At 40.7% G+C, this 21,101-nt stretch overlaps 1 protein-coding gene across 7 annotated transcripts in view; it reads left to right on the plus strand.

The window, feature by feature from the left end:
• LOC115222874 overlaps positions 1–21,101 on the plus strand; it is a 200,771-nt gene that overhangs the window by 60,605 nt on the left and 119,065 nt on the right. For all 7 annotated transcript variants that reach the window (XM_029793246.2, XM_029793247.2, XM_036511955.1 and 4 more), the window contains exons 6-8: positions 399–455; positions 3,830–3,898; positions 6,628–6,887. In XM_029793246.2, coding sequence (XP_029649106.1) covers positions 399–455; positions 3,830–3,898; positions 6,628–6,887 — 386 coding nt within the window. The remainder of the gene's footprint in view (positions 1–398; positions 456–3,829; positions 3,899–6,627; positions 6,888–21,101) is intronic.

Consider the following 21,101-nt stretch of genomic DNA (forward strand, 5'->3'; position numbering starts at 1 on the left):
AATCAGTGGATTTTCTAGATGGAAACTGAAAGAAGCCTAATGCATATGCATATGTATGTGTGTGTGTGTGTGTGTGTGTGTTTACATCCCTATAACTTTGTGGCTTGGCCAAAAGAGATCGATAGAATAAGTACTGGGTTCAATTTGTTCGACTAAGCCAGTAAAGGCGGTACCCCAGCAGGGCCACAGTCTTATGACTGAAACAAGAATGTATTGTGACCCAAATTATTTGAATGTTTGAATATTCTTCTCATTACTAATTTTGGTGATTTTTGTCATTGTTACAAAATTAACGACTGCATTGTGTGTGCGTGTGCGAGTGTGTGTGTGTGTGTGTGTGTGTGTGAAAAATGTTTAATTCGTTTAATTAATCACTGATTGTCTCTGTCCTATTTCAGGGCCTTCACATTGTGTCTTATCATGGCATCCATGTTATTGGGGACATCAAGGAACTGGTAAGTCACATATCGAATTTCTAAGAACAACACACCACCGCCACCATCGCCAACACTGCAGTCGCAAAACTGTTAACACTACCACTACAATTTGATTACTACTGTCACCACAACAGCACTGGTACTATACCATCAACACTGTCACCACAACAGCACTGGTACTATACCATCAACACTGTCACCACAACAGCACTGGTGCTATACCATCAACACTGTCACCACAACAGCACTGGTACTATACCATCAACACTGTCACCGCAACAGCACTGATACTATACCATCAACACTGTCACCACAACAGCACTGGTACTATACCATCAACACTGTCACCGCAACAGCACTGGTACTATACAATCAACACTGTCACCACAACAGCACTGGTACTATACCATCAACACTGTCACCACAACAGCACTGGTACTATACCATCAACACTGTCACCACAACAGCACTGGTACTATACCATCAACACTGTCACCACAACAGCACTGGTACTATACCATCAACACTGTCACCACAACAGCACTGGTACTATACCATCAACACTGTCACCACAACAGCACTGGTACTATACCATCAACACTGTCACCACAACAGCACTGGTACTATACCATCATCACTGACACCACAACAGCACTGGTACTATACCATCAACACTGTCACCGCAACAGCACTGGTACTATACCATCAACACTGTCACTGCAACAGCACTGGTACTATACCATCAGCTCTGTCACCGCAACAGCACTGGTACTATACCATCAACACTGTCACCACAACAGCACTGGTACTATACCATCAACACTGTCACCACAACAGCACTGGTACTATACCATCAACACTCACCACAACAGCACTGGTACTATACCATCAACACTGTCACCGCAACAGCACTGGTACTATACCATCAACACTGTCACCACAACAGCACTGGTACTATACCATCAACACTGTCACCGCAACAGCACTGGTACTATACCATCAACACTGTCACCACAACAGCACTGGTACTATACCATCAACACTATCACCGCAACACCACCATCACTGCAGCCACTACACCACGGGCATTGCAAGCACAACGTCACCAACGCTACCACTGCAGCACCAATAACACTACAATCACTACCCTACTACTACCAACACTGCCACCTCAACACCACACTGTCACCTATACTACTACTACTACCACTGGAACAATTATATTAGTTAGAACCTACTCTCTGAATATTTGCTCGACCCGTCGAATGCCACATTTTAAATATCCAGTTGTTCTGACACGATTGTCTCCCTTGCATAAATCCACTTCGGTGAGCAGCAATAACACTTGAGCTTTACTTGTCTTTAATAAAGCTTTTCACTGGCTGATTCGAAGACAAGTTTTGCCATTTCCCACTTTTTATTCGTGTGTGTGTGTGTTTGCTAGATATTTTTTATGCCTTTACTAACTATTCATAGGCGCAGGAGTGGCCGTGTGGTAAGTAGCTTGCTTACCGACCACATGGTTCTGGGTTCAGTCCCACTGCATGGCACCTTGGGCAAGTGTCTTCTACTATAGCCTCAGGACGACAAAGCCTTGTGAGTGGATTTGGTAGACGGAAACTGAAAGAAGCCCGTTGTATATATGTATATATTTGTGTGTATGTGTTTGTCCCTCCAACATCGCTTGACAACCGATGATGGTATGTTTACGTCCCTGTAACTTAGCAGTTTGGCAAAAGATACCGATAGAATAAGTACTAGGCTTCCCAAGAATAAGTCCTGGGGTTGATTTGCTCGGCTAAAGGCAGTGCTCCAGCATGGCCGCAGTCAGATGATTGAAACAAGTAAAAGAGTATTCAGTTTTTCTCCTCCCACACATACATGATACACGATCTAAAGATCACATTAGACGTGTCTTACTCTGAGTTTCATAAATGTATCAATGCAAGGACAGCAGCAAAGTCTCTTCAGAAAGTTTGTGGGGATGATATAGTGAGTGAAAGAAGGTGATGGTGTTCTCACTTCAGAAGTGGGGATCTGAGTTTTAAATACGAGCCAAAAGAAGGTCGTTCAAAACAACTTGATTCCGAAGAGTTGGAAGCTGTTGTCACAGAAAACCCAACTGCTACTTGTAGAGAACTTGCAGAACAGTTTAACGTAGCCCATACAACCGTTGTAGACCAGAATCGGAAAGGTTTCAGTGGTTGGAAAATGGGTCCTGCATGAACTGTCTCCAAAGAATCCTCAACAGCATGTTGTTTGTTGTCAGGCATTGCTTTCACGAGACTTCAAGGAACCGTTTTTAGGAAGGCTTGTTATAGGTGATGAGAAGTGGATACTTTACCATGACATTAAGTGCCGCCAGTCGTGGATCAGTCGAGGAGGAAGACCTGTTCAACAACCAAGAGGAGGACTTCATCTAAGGAAGATCATGTTGAGTGTATGGTGGAATATTGAAGGAATTGTTCCATCGTTTCAAAGCTGCTTTGAACAGAAAGCAACCCTGCTTAGTCAACAGAAAGGGTGTCATCTACCATCATGATAATGCTCATCCTCACACATCTCGACTGACCAAAGATCTCATGGAAGAGCTTGGTTGGGAAATATTCCTTCATCCTCCTTATTCTCCAGACCTTGCTCCTTCTGATTATCACTTGTTTCAGGGGCTACAGAACCATTTGAATGGTCTTTGGTTGACATCAAGAGAGGAGGCTGAAAATAAGTTGGATTCATACTTCGCATCAAAACATAAAAAATTTTACAAACGTGGCATTTATAAGCTTGTTGACAGATGGAAGGAAGTTCTAGAAAACAATGGAAATTATGTTAACGAAGAAAAATTGTCTTAATCATGGGCTTTTTCATTTTTAATATAGGCCTTAAAATTGGCCTCTCTTAAAACAAAACTGAAAATATTCATATGAACACTCAAGTATAAGCAGAGATATATTTCTATAATTACAAAATAGATAAAATTTACATTGTGTGTGTGTGTGTTATACCAACAAAATTTAGTTCATACTGTGACACAAACAGTATACTTTTACAATAAAATCAAATACTAACTGCCATACTCATAAACTCACACTCCCATCTCTTCCCCCTCTCTCTCTCCGTATATAAATCCATAAACTAGTAAATACTGCAATGTTGTATACTTACAGAAAAGAGACTGTATGTACACGTACATACATAGACACACGGTTCCATATATACCAGCACACACACACACACACACACGCCTCTGTATGCAGTAATGCAAACTAGTACACATGTGGCTATAAACTTGAACTGTAGAAACTCTGGACTCCCCCCACACACACACAGCCATACATGTATCTCACCTCTAAACATGTAATTCCTTTCTAAGACCATCTTCTTCTACATTTCAGTCACCTGCCAAACTTAGTGGCAAAATTATGAAAGGAGATGAAGTGATTCAAGTGAACAATCAGACAGTGGTGAGTTTGTTAATTATAATTAATATGTTAACTAATTTTACTTAATGTAATAATTATAATTAATGTTAATTAATTATAATTAATGTATAGATGTTTCTTTCCCAACTGAGGTAGCCATGTATCTCCCCTGTAGTAAAAAACCTGTTACTGTCCCTTTATGAAAGTTTAACATCTTATCACCTGGCATAAATCCCTTTCTCTCAGTAGTATTTCCCCAACCCCATTTTAGTGGTTTTTGTCTTCTAACATTCTTGGTGACCTCACTGGAGCTGGTGCCACATGAAAAGCACTCAGAACATTCTATAGAGTGATTGGCATTAGGAAGGGCATCCAGCTGTAGAAACCATGCCATTACTGCACCCATAGCCATGCCTAGAACGTCTGCCATTATGTTCTGAGTTCAAATTCTGCCGAGATCGACTTTGCCTCTCATCCTTTCGGGGTCGATAAATAAGGCACCAGTTTCGCACTGGGGTTGATGTAATCGACTTAATCCCTTTGTCTGTCCTTGTTTGTCCCCTCTATGTTTAGCCCCTTGTGGGCAATAAAGAAATATATATTTCTTAGATGACTGTTGAATTTTCAGAAACCTCAAAATAAATATTGGTTACAAATTTTGGCACAAAGCCAGCAAGATTAGGGTAGGGGTTAAGTTGATTACATTGACCCCAGAAATCAACTGGTACTTATTTTATTGACCCCAAAATGTTGTGAGACAAAGTTGAGGTCAGTGGAATTTGAACTCAGACCGTAAAGATGAACAGAATACTGTGAAGCGTTTTTGCCCGGTGCTCTACCGATTATGCCAGCTTGATGCGTTGTCCTCAAGATAAATATCAAAATTTAAGATATGCGCCAGTCTTTGGTACATGATGAGACGAAAGAGCTTGATGTTTAAGTTTTTTCAGTCCCACTAGTGTATTTTCCTGGTATCAGAAAAAAGAAGAAAAAGAGGTGCGGGGGGGGGGGGTGAGAGAAGAGAAACGTGTCCAAGGAAACCAGTGGTCTTTCGTTTATAAAAGCATCATACAGTGTTGTTTGGAGGCGCAATGGCCCAGTGGTTAGGGCAGTGGACTCGCGGTCATAGGATCGCGGTTTCGATTCCCCGACCGAGCGTTGTGAGTGTTTATTGAGCGAAAACACCTAAAAGCTCCATGAGGCTCCGGCAGGGGATGGTGGTGATCCCTGCTGTACTCTTTCACCACAACTTTCTCTCACTCTTATTTCCTGTTTCTGTTGTACCTGTATTTCAAAGGGCCGGCCTTGTCACTCTCTGTGTCACGCTGAATATCCCCGAGAACTACGTTAAGGGTACACGTGTCTGTGGAGTGCTCAGCCACTTACACGTTAATTTCACGAGCAGGCTGTTCCGTTGATTCGGATCAACCGGAACCCTCATCGTCGTAACCGACGGAGTGCTTCCATCCACAGTGTTGTTTGAAAGTTTGGTTTAAGCTTATTACACAATGAGGTGACAATTGCACAACCACTAAACGTCAGGTTACACTTCCTACTACTACATGCGTATACGTCTACGCCAGATAGTTTCATTAGTTTTTGTTCTTTAATTTATTTACCTCATACTCTTTAATATAAGTGTATTACTCGACAACACTGCATTGAGCTGCAACGAAGCCTTTTGCACAATATACCCGTTGCTTCTGTTTTTTAAAGCGTAATTTAGAATGATTCTGTTTGCAAGGTCTCAAGAGTTATCTCCCTTAGTTATCTTTTAGAAGTGTAATATTAAATGAAGAATGGCTTTTGTTTTTTTTTAGCCCCAGGTCAACCGTAACCCAGTAGATCTACGTTGAAATGTGTTCCAAAAGCCATAATACAAAAATTTATTCAAACTGAATGTATTCTAGGACTACATTATCCAATGTGTCCTACATTTTTTTTAACCATTAGCGAATGGGTCAAAATTCTTAGCATTTCTTTCAGCTCTTTATAGTATCGGTTTGAATTTTGCTGAGGTGGACTTTGCCTTTTGCCCTTTCAGGGTCGATGAAATAAAATACCAGTCACTGGGGTCGGTGTACCACTTATCATCATCATCATCATCATCATTTAACATCTGTTTTCCATGCTGGCATGTGTTGGACGGCTTGACATGGAGCTTGCAAGCCACAGGGCAGCATCAGCCTTGGCTGTCTGTTTTTGAGGTTTCCATAGTGGGATGCCCTTGTTAATGCCAAGCACTTTACAGCCAATGTGTGTGCGTGTGTGTGTGTGTGCGTGCGTGTGTGAGTGCATGTGCGTGCGTGTGCATGTGTGCGTGCGTGTGTGTGCGTGTGTGCGTGCATGCGTGTGTGCGTGCATGTGTGTGTGTGTGCATGTGTGCGTGCGTGTGTGTGTGTGTGTGGTGTGCGCGTGTGTGTTTGCATGTGTGTGTGTGTGCCTCTTTGTCTTGACATCCTGTGATTGTTGTAAACGAATGCCACTCATTTCCAAACTTCCACAGAAACATGTCTGGTCATGGGACAACGTTTCCTTGATAGGAAACAGGTGAGGTTTGGCGACAGGAAGAGCATCGAGCTGTAGAAAATCTGTCTTAATGAATAGCCATCTGACCCATGCAAGCATGGAAAAGTGGGTTCCTGATTCTCTTTGGCTAGTGTTTAATTGATGTCTGTAAGGGAGTATGATGAAGCTATGAATGAACACCACTACATCCTATGTAAGAAATCTTAACTGTCCCCTCCCTGTGTTTCTGTGTCTCTCTTCAGGTTGGCTGGCAATTAAGGAAACTCGTTTCAAATGTGAAAGAGAAACCGAAAGAAGTCGTGCTCTTACTTAAGAAGCGTCCTCACCACACCAACCCGTTTGGACACATCCCCAACCGACGCAAGATCTCAAACAAACAGCAGACCTCCACCCTACCCAAGTCGTTGAAGAAACGACGATGCCGTGACGAAGAGAAACCATCCAGGGCATCGTTCCAGGAGTATCTTTCGTCAAATGTTACTCCAGATTTTGATACAAACAAGTAAGTTCTTTGTTTTGATTCCATACTCTCTTTACTCTCTCTTTTACTCTTTTACTTGTTTCAGTCATTTGACTGTGGCCATGCTGGGGCACCGCCTTTAGTCGAGCAAATCGACCCCGGGACTTATTCTTTTTTGTAAGCCCAGTACTTATTCTATCGGTCTCTTTTGCTGAACCGCTAAGTGACGGGGACATAAACACACCAGTATCGGTTGTCAAGCAATGCTAAAGGGACAAACACAGACACACAAACACATGCACACACACACACACACACACACATATATATATATATACACATACATATATACGACGGGCTTCTTTCAGTTTCCGTCGACCAAATCCACTCACAAAGCATTGGTCGGCCCGGGGCTATAGCAGAAGACACTTGCCCAAAATGCCACACAGTGGGACTGAACCCGGAACCATGTGGTTGGTTAGCAAGCTACTTACCACACAGCCACTCCTGCACCTAAATACCTTTATTTCTCCTTTCTTTCCTTCTCTCTTGTTGTGAGTGGCCACTGGCAATCCTATGCTTGGACAAAATCTGCTGTTACTGATACAGTGAAACAATGATTGAAAAAGAATCACTGATGTTGCAATTAGTGAGCAGGCTGAATAAAAATTCATTATGAGCAGCAGAAGCAGCATTAGTTCAAAATAGCAATCTATGTATTATACTTAAGGCAGATATATCATTGAAAGCTTGATTTGCCTCAGTATTCATTCTGAAATAATGTCTCTTATAGACATATTGTTAAAAAACGCAAACATTGGTAGTAGATGAAAATTGGTTGCCATTGGATACTTGCTACACATGAAGCCCAGGGATGCAGATGAATGTATTTAACAATACCATCTTTACTGTTAGGCTATTTTCGTCTGCTACTGATATATTCCTGTGTTTTTTAACATTCTCTATAAAAGATGTCATCTCCAGATGAATACCACAGCAAAGCAAGCTTCCAATGATATATCTGCTTTAAGTATGATACATGGATAGCTAGACAGAGATATATGCACATATATATAATCATCATTTGTTGTCGGTTTTCCTTGCTGGCATGGGTTAGATGGTTTGACTGAGGTCTGGAGAGCCAGCAGCTGCACCAGGTTCCAATCTGATATGACAGTGGGTGCCCTTCCTAACGCCAACCACTCTAAGAGTGTAGTGGGTGCTTTTTACGTGCCACCAGCGCAGGAGCCGGTCAGGCAGGTTTAGCATCAATCACATTTGGATAGTGCTTTTTACATGCCACCATCACGTGAATCAGCCAGAAGATACTGGCATCATCCACATTGAGATAATGCATTTTATGTGCCACCAGAATAGGAGCCAATCAAGGGGAACTGGCCATAGATACGATTTTGATTTTTCTTGACTCAACAGGTCTTCTCAAGTATATCATACCCAATGCATTAAGGGTACTCTTAAATGAGCTGGACAAGCAACACTGGCATTGGCCATGGCTGTGACCCCACTTTACTTCTCAATTACAGCATATCTCCAAAGGTCTCAGTCTCCTGTCATTGCCTATGTGAGGCCCCATGTTCCATGGTCATGCTTCACCATCTATCATCATCATCATTGTTTAGCGTCCGTTTTCCATGCTAGCATGGGTTGGACGGTTCAACTGGGGTCTGGGAAGTCCGAGGGCTGCACCAGGCCAGTCAGATCTGGCAGTGTTTCTACAGCTGGATGCTCTTCCTAATGCCAACCACTCCGTGAGTGTAGTGAGTACTTTTTATGTGCCACCGACACAGGTGCCAGACGGGGCTGGCACGGCCACGATTGGATGGTGTTTGTTACGTGCCACCAGCACGGAGGCCAGTCAATGCGGTACTGGCTACGGCCACGCTCGGTTGGTTTTCTTATGTGCCACCGGCACTGGTACCGCAAAACTACAAATTCCATTGATGTTGATCGATTTCGATTTGATTCTTTGATTTTTGATTTTGATATATATATATATACAGGGTCAGGCAAAATGATCTGACACATTTGTAGGTTAAATAAAAGGCAAATGAAGTAAAGAAACAAAAAAGTGTTTTTATTTTTGAAAAGTACATATAATGCCATTTTGTTTCATTATGTTTTAAAAATTAAATCAGTCAAATGGGATCCATTATTGGTCAGTCTGGGGATATAGTAGGAAAGCACTTATCCAAGGTGCTCTGTTGTGAAATCGAACCCAAGACTATTTGGTTGAGAAACAAGCTTGTTAACCACACAGCCATGCCTGCACCTATATGTGTGTGGTGGGGAGATGAGTGAAATCATTATTTTTTTCTTCTTCTTCATTCTGATTAATTAAGAGATAATAAAAACACATTCCTAATGACTGAAGTGTTCTTCCTTGCATTTTTGTTGGGTTTTTTTTTTGAGCCAAAGAATTCCTCTTTTTACTCCTCTTCAGTCTGAGAGTGAAATGTGTGTCTAACAAGTTAGCACAATGATATCTCTCTCTCAGAACAATCCTAACAAGGCCACCACCACCACCACCATGAAGCTTGCAGCTCAAATCTTGCATTATTTTTCGGTGATGGCTGTGGTTGGAATGATGGCATGGTGGTGTTGATGGGTGTGGTGATGGGCATGGTGTGGTAGTGGTGGTGGTGGTAAAGGAGGTGTGTGTAGTTGATTAAGGAATTTTGGAATTATACAGCAAAAAAGGGTGTGGACTGATGCTTGAGGTAATGTGGTGGTGAGGGGTGGTTGAGGGTGGTTGAAAGAAAGCCAAGGTTCAAGAATGTTTCTTTCTTTTCATTTTTTTTTTTTTGTATCTTTTGTCCCTGACAAAGAATGAAATAATAACTGAGGGATTGGGAAGAAGGTATGTGTGCTTTTAACTTTTCCCGATCCATCTAGGATCTTGTTTTAACCCTAGGTCTAACCTGATTGAGAAGACCTATGATCAAATGTCTTCCAATCATGACCATCCTGTCTATTTTTGAACAACTGGGATAGCTATTTATCTTTTCTACTGCAAACATTTCCTTCCCCCTATTATACTTTGACCCCTTAATGTTCAGATTAATCTGTGGTGGTGGTTTGTATAGTAGAGGCTGTAGTTGTGATAATGTGTTGGTGGTAGTACATTGGATATTGTCTCCACCAACTCTAAAATTCCTTTAGAGATTTTGGCAGGAGCGAAATCATAAGTTATAGAATTAACTGATGGTGGTGGTGGTGGTGGTGGTGGTGGTTATAGTAATGGTTGTAGTAGTGATTATGGTAGTGCTATGGCTGTGAGTGGTGGTGGTGTTGTGGTGGTGGTGGTGGTGAAAGTAAATGATGGATGGTTTTGTGGAACTCTAAATGTGACCTTCTGATTTTTATTTATAAATTTTAATCTCTGAGTATCTGTGAGAGAGAGAGAGAGATGTGGGGGAAGAGAGCATGTGTGAGTATGTGAGAGAGAGAGAGAGACAAAGAGAGAGCATGTGTGTGTGTGTGTGTGTGTGTGTGTGTATGCATGCATATCTGTATATGTTCATGTGTGTGGATGTGTATTTTCTGCTAGATCTGAGTCGATTTACTTTGTTCTTTTGACTCAGAAGTGAAAATTCACTTGCACACACACACAACACACAGATTTTCTATGGTTGTTGAGGACTGCTTTTTAACCCCAGATCAGGTCTATGATTAAAGGCATTCCAAACACGACCATCCTGTTGTTTTCATTTTCATATTTAGGATGCCATTGGTTAATGCCCCTCTCTCTCTTTCTCTCTCATTTCCCAAGATGACTGGTCACGATTTAAGACATTTGGTTGATATTTCTAGCAAATTCACTGACTACATAGTGATTCCCTCGGCTCATTCATGGTATGTGTTAAGTTGTGGCATTCATGCCATTCCAAAGAGCATTACTGACATATTTTAAAGTGATTGTAATTGACAAATTAAACTGTTGCACATTCACACGAGCATGCACGCACTTGCATGCATGACTGAATATCACTAGGGAAAGGCATAATCCGTGATTTCTGTTTAATGATGGATAAAATGGGATTGATGGAATAAATGTAGGCTTATTGATGGAATAAATGTAGGCTTATTGATGGAATAAATGCACCTTATTAGGTGCAGTCATGGTTGTTTGGTTAAGGACTTTGCTTTCTATCCATGTGGTTTCAGGCTCAATCCCTCTGTGTGACAATCTGGATATGTCTTATACTATCATCATCATCATCATCATCATTTAGCGTCCGTTTTCCATGCTAGCATGGGTTGGACGGTTCAACTGGGGTCTGTGAAGCTGGAAGGCTTCATCAGGCCCAGTCAGATCTGGCAGTGTTTCTACGGCTGGATGCCCTTCCTAACGCCAACCACTCCGTGAGTGTAGTGGGTGCTTTTTACGTGCCAGACGAGGCTGGCAAACGGCCACGAACGGATGGTGCTTTTACGTGTCACCGGCACGGGGGCCAGACAGAGCTGGCTATATAACTATATAAATTTATTCAAAAGAACTTAATTGAAGATTTAATATCCTGTTGGACATCAAATTCTCAAATTTAAGAAGAGCAGACGTGGATAAACTCATTTCATCAGCCTATTGTGTGTCTGGAGTCAGTAGGATTTTGACACTTAGAGACAGTTGGTATCACTTGCCTGGAAAGTGCCTAGATTCAAACATGACAAAAGACACACACACACACCACACATTGGCTGGAGCTTGGTCATGGGTTCCGTTCGTAGACTAGGCAGCATGCTGTATCCTTAAGCAAGGCACTTCATTTCGTGTTACTCCATTCTAGTCAGCTATAAATAAAAACCGGTCAAGTGTTCCTTCAGCCTCTCTCTCTCTCTCTCTCTCTCTCTCTCTTTCTCTCTCTCTCCCTGCTTCCAATTGTTAAATCTTTGATGTTCTGCAGGAACAAAGAGTTAGGAGGTCCGACACGATGTCCGTGTTTGTTCCCGGCAACATGGGGGCGCTTAAAACAATTAGTGGAAGCATGACACATGTTTACCAAGTCATACTTGCTTCTTAGTGATGGCTCTATGCCTGTGTGTGTGTGTGTAGGCGCATGTGTGTGTCTGCCAATGTGTGATGTTAAGCATCCTCCAATACAAATGACTATTGATCCAGGATAGAAGAATAGTCATTGCTATTTATGTGTTGTGTGTGTGTGTCAACATGTGTGTGTATTTCCCCCTCACTTATTCCTCTCTCTCTTTCTCTCTCTCTATGTGGCTGTGAGAGACTATTATTTATTGTTCTTCTTGTATATTTACAAATGTTTATTTCCCCTCTCACATTTGTATGCATGTGGTGGTGTTTATGACTTTGCTTCTCTCTCTCTCTCTCCTGCTCCTATACACACACACACACTTATATGTATGTGTGTATATGTATATATATATATATTATATATATATATATATATATATATATACGTGTGTGTGTAAGGCCAATTTACATCCGTTTTTCCATTCTTGCATCATTTATATACGTGTGTGTATGTGTGTGTGTTTGTATATACAAGTATACATATATGTGTGTGTGTATCTATACGTATGTGTATGTCTGCATGTGTGTGTGTGTGTGGTTCTGTGTATTTACATATATTTCTCTCCTCAGCACCTCTTCAATCTTTCCTGTTTCCCTCTCTGTGTGTGTGTGTGTATGTGTGTCCTTGTGTTTGGACGTCCAAGCACAAGGACATGTATGTATGCAGGCAGGCAGGCAGACTGGCAATAGTGAAGCATGACTCAGGATAGGTTGGCTCAAGTACTGGCTAGGGTCACTTCAATAATGTGAGTTAATGCATGCATGTGTGTGTGTGTTTGTATGTGTATATATATATATATATAAGGCAAGCTGGCAGAGACGTTAGCACGCCGGACGAAGTGCTTCGCGGCATTTCGCCTGTCACTACGTTCTGAGTTCAAATTCCGCTGAGGTTGACTTTGCCTTTCATCCTTTCGATAAATTAAGTACCAGTTATGCACTGGGGTCGATGTAATTGACTTAATCCGTTTGTCTGTCCTTGTTTGTCCCCTCTGTGTTTAGCCCCTTGTGGGTAATAAAGAAACATATATATATATATATCTCGTTTCAATCATTAGACTGCGGCCATGCTGGAGCACCATCTTGAAGAATTTTAGTTGAATGAATCAATCCCAGTATTTTTGTTAAGCCTAGTATTTATTTTGTCAGTCTCTTTTGCCAAACTGCTACGTTATGGGGATGTAAGCACATCAACACCAGTTGTCAGGCAGTAATGGGGAACAAACACACACACACACACACACACAAGATGGGTTTCTTTCAGTTTCCGTCTACGAAATCCACTGACGAGGTTTCGGTCATCCCAAAGCCATAGTAGAAGACACCTGCCCACCATGCCATGAATTGAGGCTGAACCTGGAACCATCTGGTTGGGATGTATAGTGGCTGTGTGGTAAGTAGCTTGCTAACAAACCACATGGTTCCGGGTTCAGTCCCACTGCGTGGCGTCTTGAGCAAGTGTCTTCTGCTATAACCCCGGGCCGAACCATGCCTTGTGAGTGGATTTGGTCGACGGAACCTGAAAGAAGCCTGTTGTATATGTATGTATATAATATATATATATATGTGTGTGTGTATGTGTTTGTCCCCCTAGCATTGCTTGACCACCGATGCTGGTGTGTTTACGTCTCCGTCACTTAGCGGTTCGGCAAAAGAGACCGATAGAATAAGTACTGGGTTTACAAAGAATAAGTCCCGGGGTCGATTTGCTCGACTAAAGGCGGTGCTCCAGCATGGCCACAGTCAAATGACTGAAACAAGTAAAAGAAAAAAAAAGAAAGAAAAATATATGTGCGTATATAACATGTGTGAGTGTGTATGTATGCATGTATGTAAGTGTGTATGTATGTGTTTATGCATGCATTGTTTTCCTCTGATGCTTTTGTTGTGACCTTTCCAGATTTAGACCACTTTTTTGAATTCTATGTCTGACACCCATAGACATGCTTATAAAATGAAAAACAGCCCATCACCCATGACTTTTGGAAATATTTTTTCACACTCAGAACTGCCGAGTCATTTGTTAGCTGTTGAGATACAATGTCCTTCAGAATTTCCATGCTTCCTGAAATTCACCAACCGTACCCCTAATGCCCCCACCTCACTCCTTCTTCCTTTTTAAGCAGACGGCCAGTAACTTTGAGATGAGAAGAAAAATCAATTGCATTGAGCCCATTATTAGACCCTTGCTTTATTTTGTTGCCCCAGAAAGGATTCTTGGCAGAATTTGAACTCAAAATATAAAGAGCCAGGTTTCATGTAATAACGAGTCCACCAGCTCTCTGCCTTAATTATAGGGCGGCAAGCTGGCAGAAACATTAGCACGCCGGGCGAAATGTGTAGCCGTATTTTGTCTGCTGTTACGTTCTGAGTTCAAATTCCGCCGAGGTCGACTTTCCCTTTCATCCTTTCGGAGTCGATAAATTAAGTACCAGTTACGCACTGGGGTCGATATAATCGACTTAATCCGTTTGTCTGTCCTTGTTTGTCCCTTCTGTGTTTAGCCCCTTGTGGGAAGTAAAGAAACAAATTATGATAATAGTAATAGTGTTATCATGTACATTGTATTGTCTTGTTATAAAAAGATGGGCCATAGATTTGCTTGACTTTAAGCAGTTGAGCATGTCCCTTGGTAGCTGATGATATGTACATCTCTGATCATGAGCAGAAGTAGTGGGGGAGCATCATAACCATGTATTGAAAGGAAATTTTGGGGGTTTGAATAACTGACATCTGGAAACATGGGTGCTTCGTTCATCATCCTTAAACATCTCTTACTCAGGAACCTTTTGAGAAGGATGGGCTACTGAACCTGAAGAAAATTCCAACTGGGCCCCACTACAAGGTCATGTGCTGATATCTTGATATGAGGTCACCATGTTGTGTTCATATGATTGTGATGCATGTGCCCATAGTACCCGGGTAGTCATGATGGGTATGCTGGGCTTTTACCCCAGTGTCACTTAGATGGCATGCATTACTCTCTCACGAAATTTTGGAGGTGGGGACAGTCGATTAGATTGTCCCCAGCATGCAACTGGTGCTTAATTTATCAACCCCAAAAGGACGAAAGGCAAAGTTGACCTTGGCAGAATTTGAAGTCAGAACATTGTGACGAGCAAAATACTGCTAAGCATTTCGTCCAGCGTGCTAACGACTCTGCCAGCTCGCCACCTTAATAATAATAATAATGATAATGATAATGATAATAATAATAATAATGATGATGATGATAATAATAATGGCTTCAGATTTTGCACAAGGCCAGCATTTTCAGGGGAGAGGTCAAGTCGATTACATTGACCCCAGTGCTGAACTTGTACTTATTCTATTGACCCTGAAAAGATGATAGACAAGGTTGACCTTGGGGAATTTTTGAACCCAGCACCTAAAGATAGGCAAGATACTGCTAAGCATTTTGCCTGGTGTGCTTACCATTCTGCCATCTTGATAATAATAATGATGATGATGATGATGAGGTGGGAGGAGGAAAAGATAAAAATCTGACATAAGTCATAAAGAGGGGCTGCTATGTAAGAAATGCTGTAATGATAGAGCATTCAGATGAAGAGTGTGTGTATATATACATGTGTATATACATGTGTGTGTGTGTGCGTATATATACATGTGTGTGTGTGTGCACATAGACTCTGAAAAAAAAATGTTTCCAAGTATTACATTTTCCTTGTGACGGTATGTTCTGTGATTGGGTGGCTGGGTACATAGGGTAGAGCACCTGACATGACACACACACAGACACACACACACTCACACACACACACACATATGAAGAAGAAAATGTCAGCGAGAAGAAGAACAAGCTAAGCCATGCAGTAACACCCTAGGATGTTATCACATGGTGTATGAGTGTGTATGATATTGGTGGATGGATCATATTTAAACAGATGTCATTAGAGATTGGGATGGGGTGGGGGTGGGGGAGTGGCTGGGTAATGACAACAACAACAACAACAACTTTAGCAAGGAAAATGTCGATGATGATGATGATGATGATGGTATTAATAAAGATGAGGATAATAAAATGTGTGAGGATGATGAGGATGACAACAACGGCTGTGGTGGTGGTGGTGGTGGTAATAATGATACTAATGATGGTGGTGATAGTGATGAAGATGGTTATGGTAATGATGGTGAATATGATGATGATGATGATGGTATTAATAAAGATGAGGATAAGAAAATGGGTGAGGATGATGAGGATGACAACAACGGCTGTGGTGGTGGTGGTGGTAATGATGATACTAATGATGATGGTGATAGTGATGAAGATGGTTATGGTAATGATGGTGAATATGATGATGATGGTGGTGATGATGACAGTAATGATCATGATGATGTTAATAATAATAATAATAATAATAATGATGATGATCATAATGAATGTCAGCATGCCATTCCCCTCCCCTCCACCACTCGCAGCCATCAGTCAGAAATATTATCGTTACTTTACTTAAATTACAAATTAATCACAAAAATAATCCCTTCGTTCCACTTCCCTCAACCCACTCTCTACTTTTCACTTCATAATAATAATAATAATAATAATAATAACAATCTTTCATGTAATATGTTTGTAAGTTCATGTTTTTCGGCTTGCATATTTGAATATACGTTTGTAAGTGTGTACATAAGTGTTTGTGTGTGCTAGATATTGTATACGTGCTTGTACATTCTTGTGTGTATATATATATGTGTGTGTGTGTATATATATATATTTATGTGTGTATGATTGTATGTATGTATTTGTTGTATTGGCTTGTATGTTTGCAAGCTGTGTGTGTGTGTGTGTGTATATATATATATATTTACGTGTGTATGATTGTATGTATGTATTCGTTGTATTGGCTTGTATGTTTTGCAAGCTAAGTGTGTATGTGTGTGTGTGTGTGTGTGCTGGGGGGTATTGGAGATGGACAAACACTAAGCAGGAAATTAGATTTTCCAAAGGAACGGAAATCCTTCAGTTTGCGAATGTGTGCGTCTATGTATATGTTTGCGTGTACTATATAGATGTGTGTGTGCACATATATATGTATGTGTGTGTGTATGTGTATATATATATATACACACACAAAATGAAATATGTATGTGTGTGTGTATAGATTTGTGTTAATCTGTGTCAAATAAGAAGATTTGTAAACAACAAAGAATAAGAAGAAAAATAATGGAATCAGTATCAGGAATTGAACTTGCATCTTCCAATTAATACTTTTTAACCCTTCTCTCTCTCTCTGACACACACACATGCTCACACATACGCACTTGCACAGACAATTGCACACATACACACTCATATACTTAAGGGCACACATACACACAGACACCCATTTTCTCTCTGTCTGTCAGTCTGTCTGTATCTCATGTGCACACACACACACACACACACACACATCGTTTTCATTCCTGGAAATTCCAAGGACGCTCGTTGTAAGAAATTTTACTCATGAGCTGTCTCCAATCTGTCCTGTGGAATTGAACCCAGAATCATGTGATTGAGAAGTCAAAAATCCTAACCACATGACTCTACTCCAACCTTCTCTGTCAGTCTAAACCATTACATGGCTAATTAGAAACTAAAATCTACACATGTACATACATGCATGTACTTAGACATACATTTCATATATACACATGCGCATAAATATGTAAATATATATATATATATATAAACACACACACATGCAAATGTATATGAATGTACACACACACACACTCATATATATATATATATATATATATATATATATATAGTTCCTGTTGTATTTCATAACTGTGGAAACTTGCTAGCTTATTAATTAAAATTAATTAATCTATTTTAAAAGTATTTGTTCCTTAATTCTTTCTAATTGTTTCTGTGGAATTGGTAGCGGTGGGTGTATAGTATTGATTGAGATTAGCAATTGAGCCATTGTTAATGGCATCATGATTCTACAGAAGAGAGAGAGGAAGAGAGTGACTCTTATGTGTTCCTAATACAAACATATACCCACACACATACACATGGCTTTTTTCACAAAGCAATTGTTCTTATTTAAAGTATAGTCTACAAAATTTGCTAGTTTATTAATAAATTGCTAATTAAATCTATTTTTGAAGAATTCGTTTCCTCATTTTTCTCATTATTCCAGGAGAATTGGGAGATCTTTGTGTGTGTGAAAATCGATTATAAATTGAGAATGCTAATTTGCAAACAACTGGTAGTAGCATAATGGATGTAATATATATATATATATAATATATATATATATATATATATATATATATATATATATATGATTAATAAGTATCTGGACTGGTGCTAAAAATACAAAACTACTACACATACCAAATTGGCATTTAATCTCCTCCAAAGTGGTCCCCTTTGGAAGCCACACATTTAATCCAGTGTGGTTTCCATTGATGGAAGCATTCCTGGAACTTGTTTTCTGGGATAATCAGCAGCTACCTCATCGCATTCACTTTGGTTTCCTTGACGTCCTGAGATCTTCTTCCTTTCCAACGGGGTTTGATTTTTGGAAAGAAGAAAAAGTTGCAAGGGGCAAGATCTGTGGAATGCTGTGCCTAGCCCAAAACTGCTGCTGAATGGGTAAGTGTGTTGTTATGGTGCAATTGCCACTCACCGGGTGCATGCAGTTGCGGTATATTCTGATAAATTGCATCCTGCAAAATGTCACAGCAGCACTCCTTGTTTGCTGTCTGACCAGGTGGAGCATACGCATGATGGACACTCCCCTTGTCAAAGAAAGCGATCAACAATATCTTCACATTACTTAGACTCATTTGTGCTTCCTTTGGTTCCAGAAAGGTTGGGGTTTGTTTCGGGATCATAGCCAAAGACCCACGATTCATCACCCATTATGACAGTTTATCAGAATCCGTAAGTCATAAAAACCGGGCATTCATATATTTGTCAACAGAATATATTAAAGTATGCAGTATAATAGATCCAATACAGCTGATCATACAAATTGGTTTTCCTTAGGATATATAATCAGGCAATTACCTGATACCATACTCATGAAACTGGCTGGTATAGACAGCTGTTGCCATTTTATCCCATACAAGCAACTCTGATGATCTTAGTCTTTGGCAATCACCTAATTACCTAATGTCCTGTGTGAAACTGATTAAGAGAATCAGCTGAAATGTATCTATAATACTTTGATTTGTGTGTGTATGTGTTTGGATCGATATCTATTTATTTTGATGATGAGGATTCAGTTGCGTAACATATTGCATTACAGTAAAGATTTTTGCCAACACAACATGGCAGTCCTGGTTTAGGACGAATTTTTGCTGTAATTTAGCCCCAGGAGACATCGTCTCCAGCTGGCTATACAACGCGATCTTTGTCCTTATATTTTCAAACAAGGGAATCTAGCACCCCCACTCAGCTTCAAACAATATTTGTGTATCACAGTTTCCGGGTTATTGTTTTGAGCTGAGTGGTGGTGCTATTTTCCTTTGTTTGAAAATATAAAGACACTGATTGTGTCGTAAGAGCCAGCTGGAGACAATGTCTCCTGTGGCTAAATTACTGCAACATCTGTCCTAAACCAGGACTGCCATGTTATGTTAGCAAATAATCTTTACTCCAAAGTACTGTTGCTGAATGTTAGTTAGTTAGTTAATTTTTTGGCTCAAAAAGCAAAAAGCAAGGCCATGTAGGGGGACATGGAGTTATGTACAGGGTGGTGTTCATGTAAAGAGTTCAGGCCATTTGTGGTCAAGGGAGACTTTGAACCGAGCGGTCGTCAGCATCTTCACTATCTCATCCGGCAGCTTATTCCACGGATCCGCAACCCGGACGGAGAAAGCCCCTCTCCTTCGATTGAGATGAAATCGTCGCAGATAGAGCTTTTCGGAGTGACCCTGCAGCCGACGCTCTGGAATGTCTCTCGTTGTGAGATTTAAAAATAGTAATTTTCTAATATTGCATTACGTCTGGTCTGATGATAATGATGTTGTGGGGTGGGGTGGAGTGGTGGTCATTGATTGCTTCTTCCAAGATGGTGTCAATGTTTTTGTCAAACTGGAGCTGTTCCTTTTTGTTAACTTGGGGGGGGCCACTCTGTTACTCTGTATGCATTTGGGGTTAACATCATTTGAAGGTTTTCATTAACTGTAGGGGTGACAATTAGGCCTGTGTTGTGGCTGTGGAACTTTTTTGTGCGGCAATTTTGGCGCCATGTATTTGGTGGTCCTGATTCGATGCTGACTTATTTGACATCTGACATTTTAATGTCTGTCTCTCCCTCTCTGCCTCTCTATGTGTGTGACTATATTTTTCTTTGTGTCTGAGGAGAGGGAAAAGTATGTCAATAAAATTCAATTAATAAATTGTTATGTCTCTCTCTCTCTTTCTAGTTGTTATCCTCTTCTTAGTGACCATCCCTTCTATTTCTGGTAGTCACTGGTTGCTCCAGATGGAACTATTGTGTGTGTACATGTGTGTGTGTGTGTGCAGGTGCAGACATTTCTATGTTATATGTGTGGTTGGGAAGTGTGTTTACATTCCCATAACTTAGGGGTTTGGCCAAAGAGACTGATAGAATAAGTATTAGGCTTAAAAAATAAGTACTGGGGTTGATTTGGTCAACTAAAATTCGGTCAACTAAAATTCTTCAATATGGTGCTCCAGTATGGCCACAGTCTAATGACTTGAACAGATAAAAGCTGTATGTATCTACATTTGTGTCTCCTTGTCTGAACATCATGTGGCAGTTGTAAACGAGTGTCACTGTCATAGAAGCAGTGTCTTTCTTGATGTTCCACGTAAAACGTATGACCAAGAGGAAATATCACCTCCTTACTCAGAAACAGCCAAGGGTTGGTGACAGGAAGAGCATCCAGTCATAGAACAAATTCTATCCGATCCATGCAAGCACAGAAAAGTAGATGTAAAGCAATGATGATGGTAAATGATGTGTGGCACATGACTCTGGTTAATGGTTGTAACAGAACAACAGTCAGCATTAACAAAATGTGGCTCTTATACTACTACAACCGTAGTATTTACTTTGTTTATATCAGCAGCTTTCAAACACAACACACACACGCATGTACGCAAGCACACACACACACACACACACACACACACACACATGTACGCAGGCACACACACACATGTATGCAGGCACACACACACACATGTACGCAGGCATACACACACACAC

This window comes from Octopus sinensis, linkage group LG21 (genome assembly GCF_006345805.1).
Source record: "Octopus sinensis linkage group LG21, ASM634580v1, whole genome shotgun sequence".
NCBI classification, from domain to species: Eukaryota; Metazoa; Mollusca; class Cephalopoda; order Octopoda; family Octopodidae; genus Octopus; species Octopus sinensis.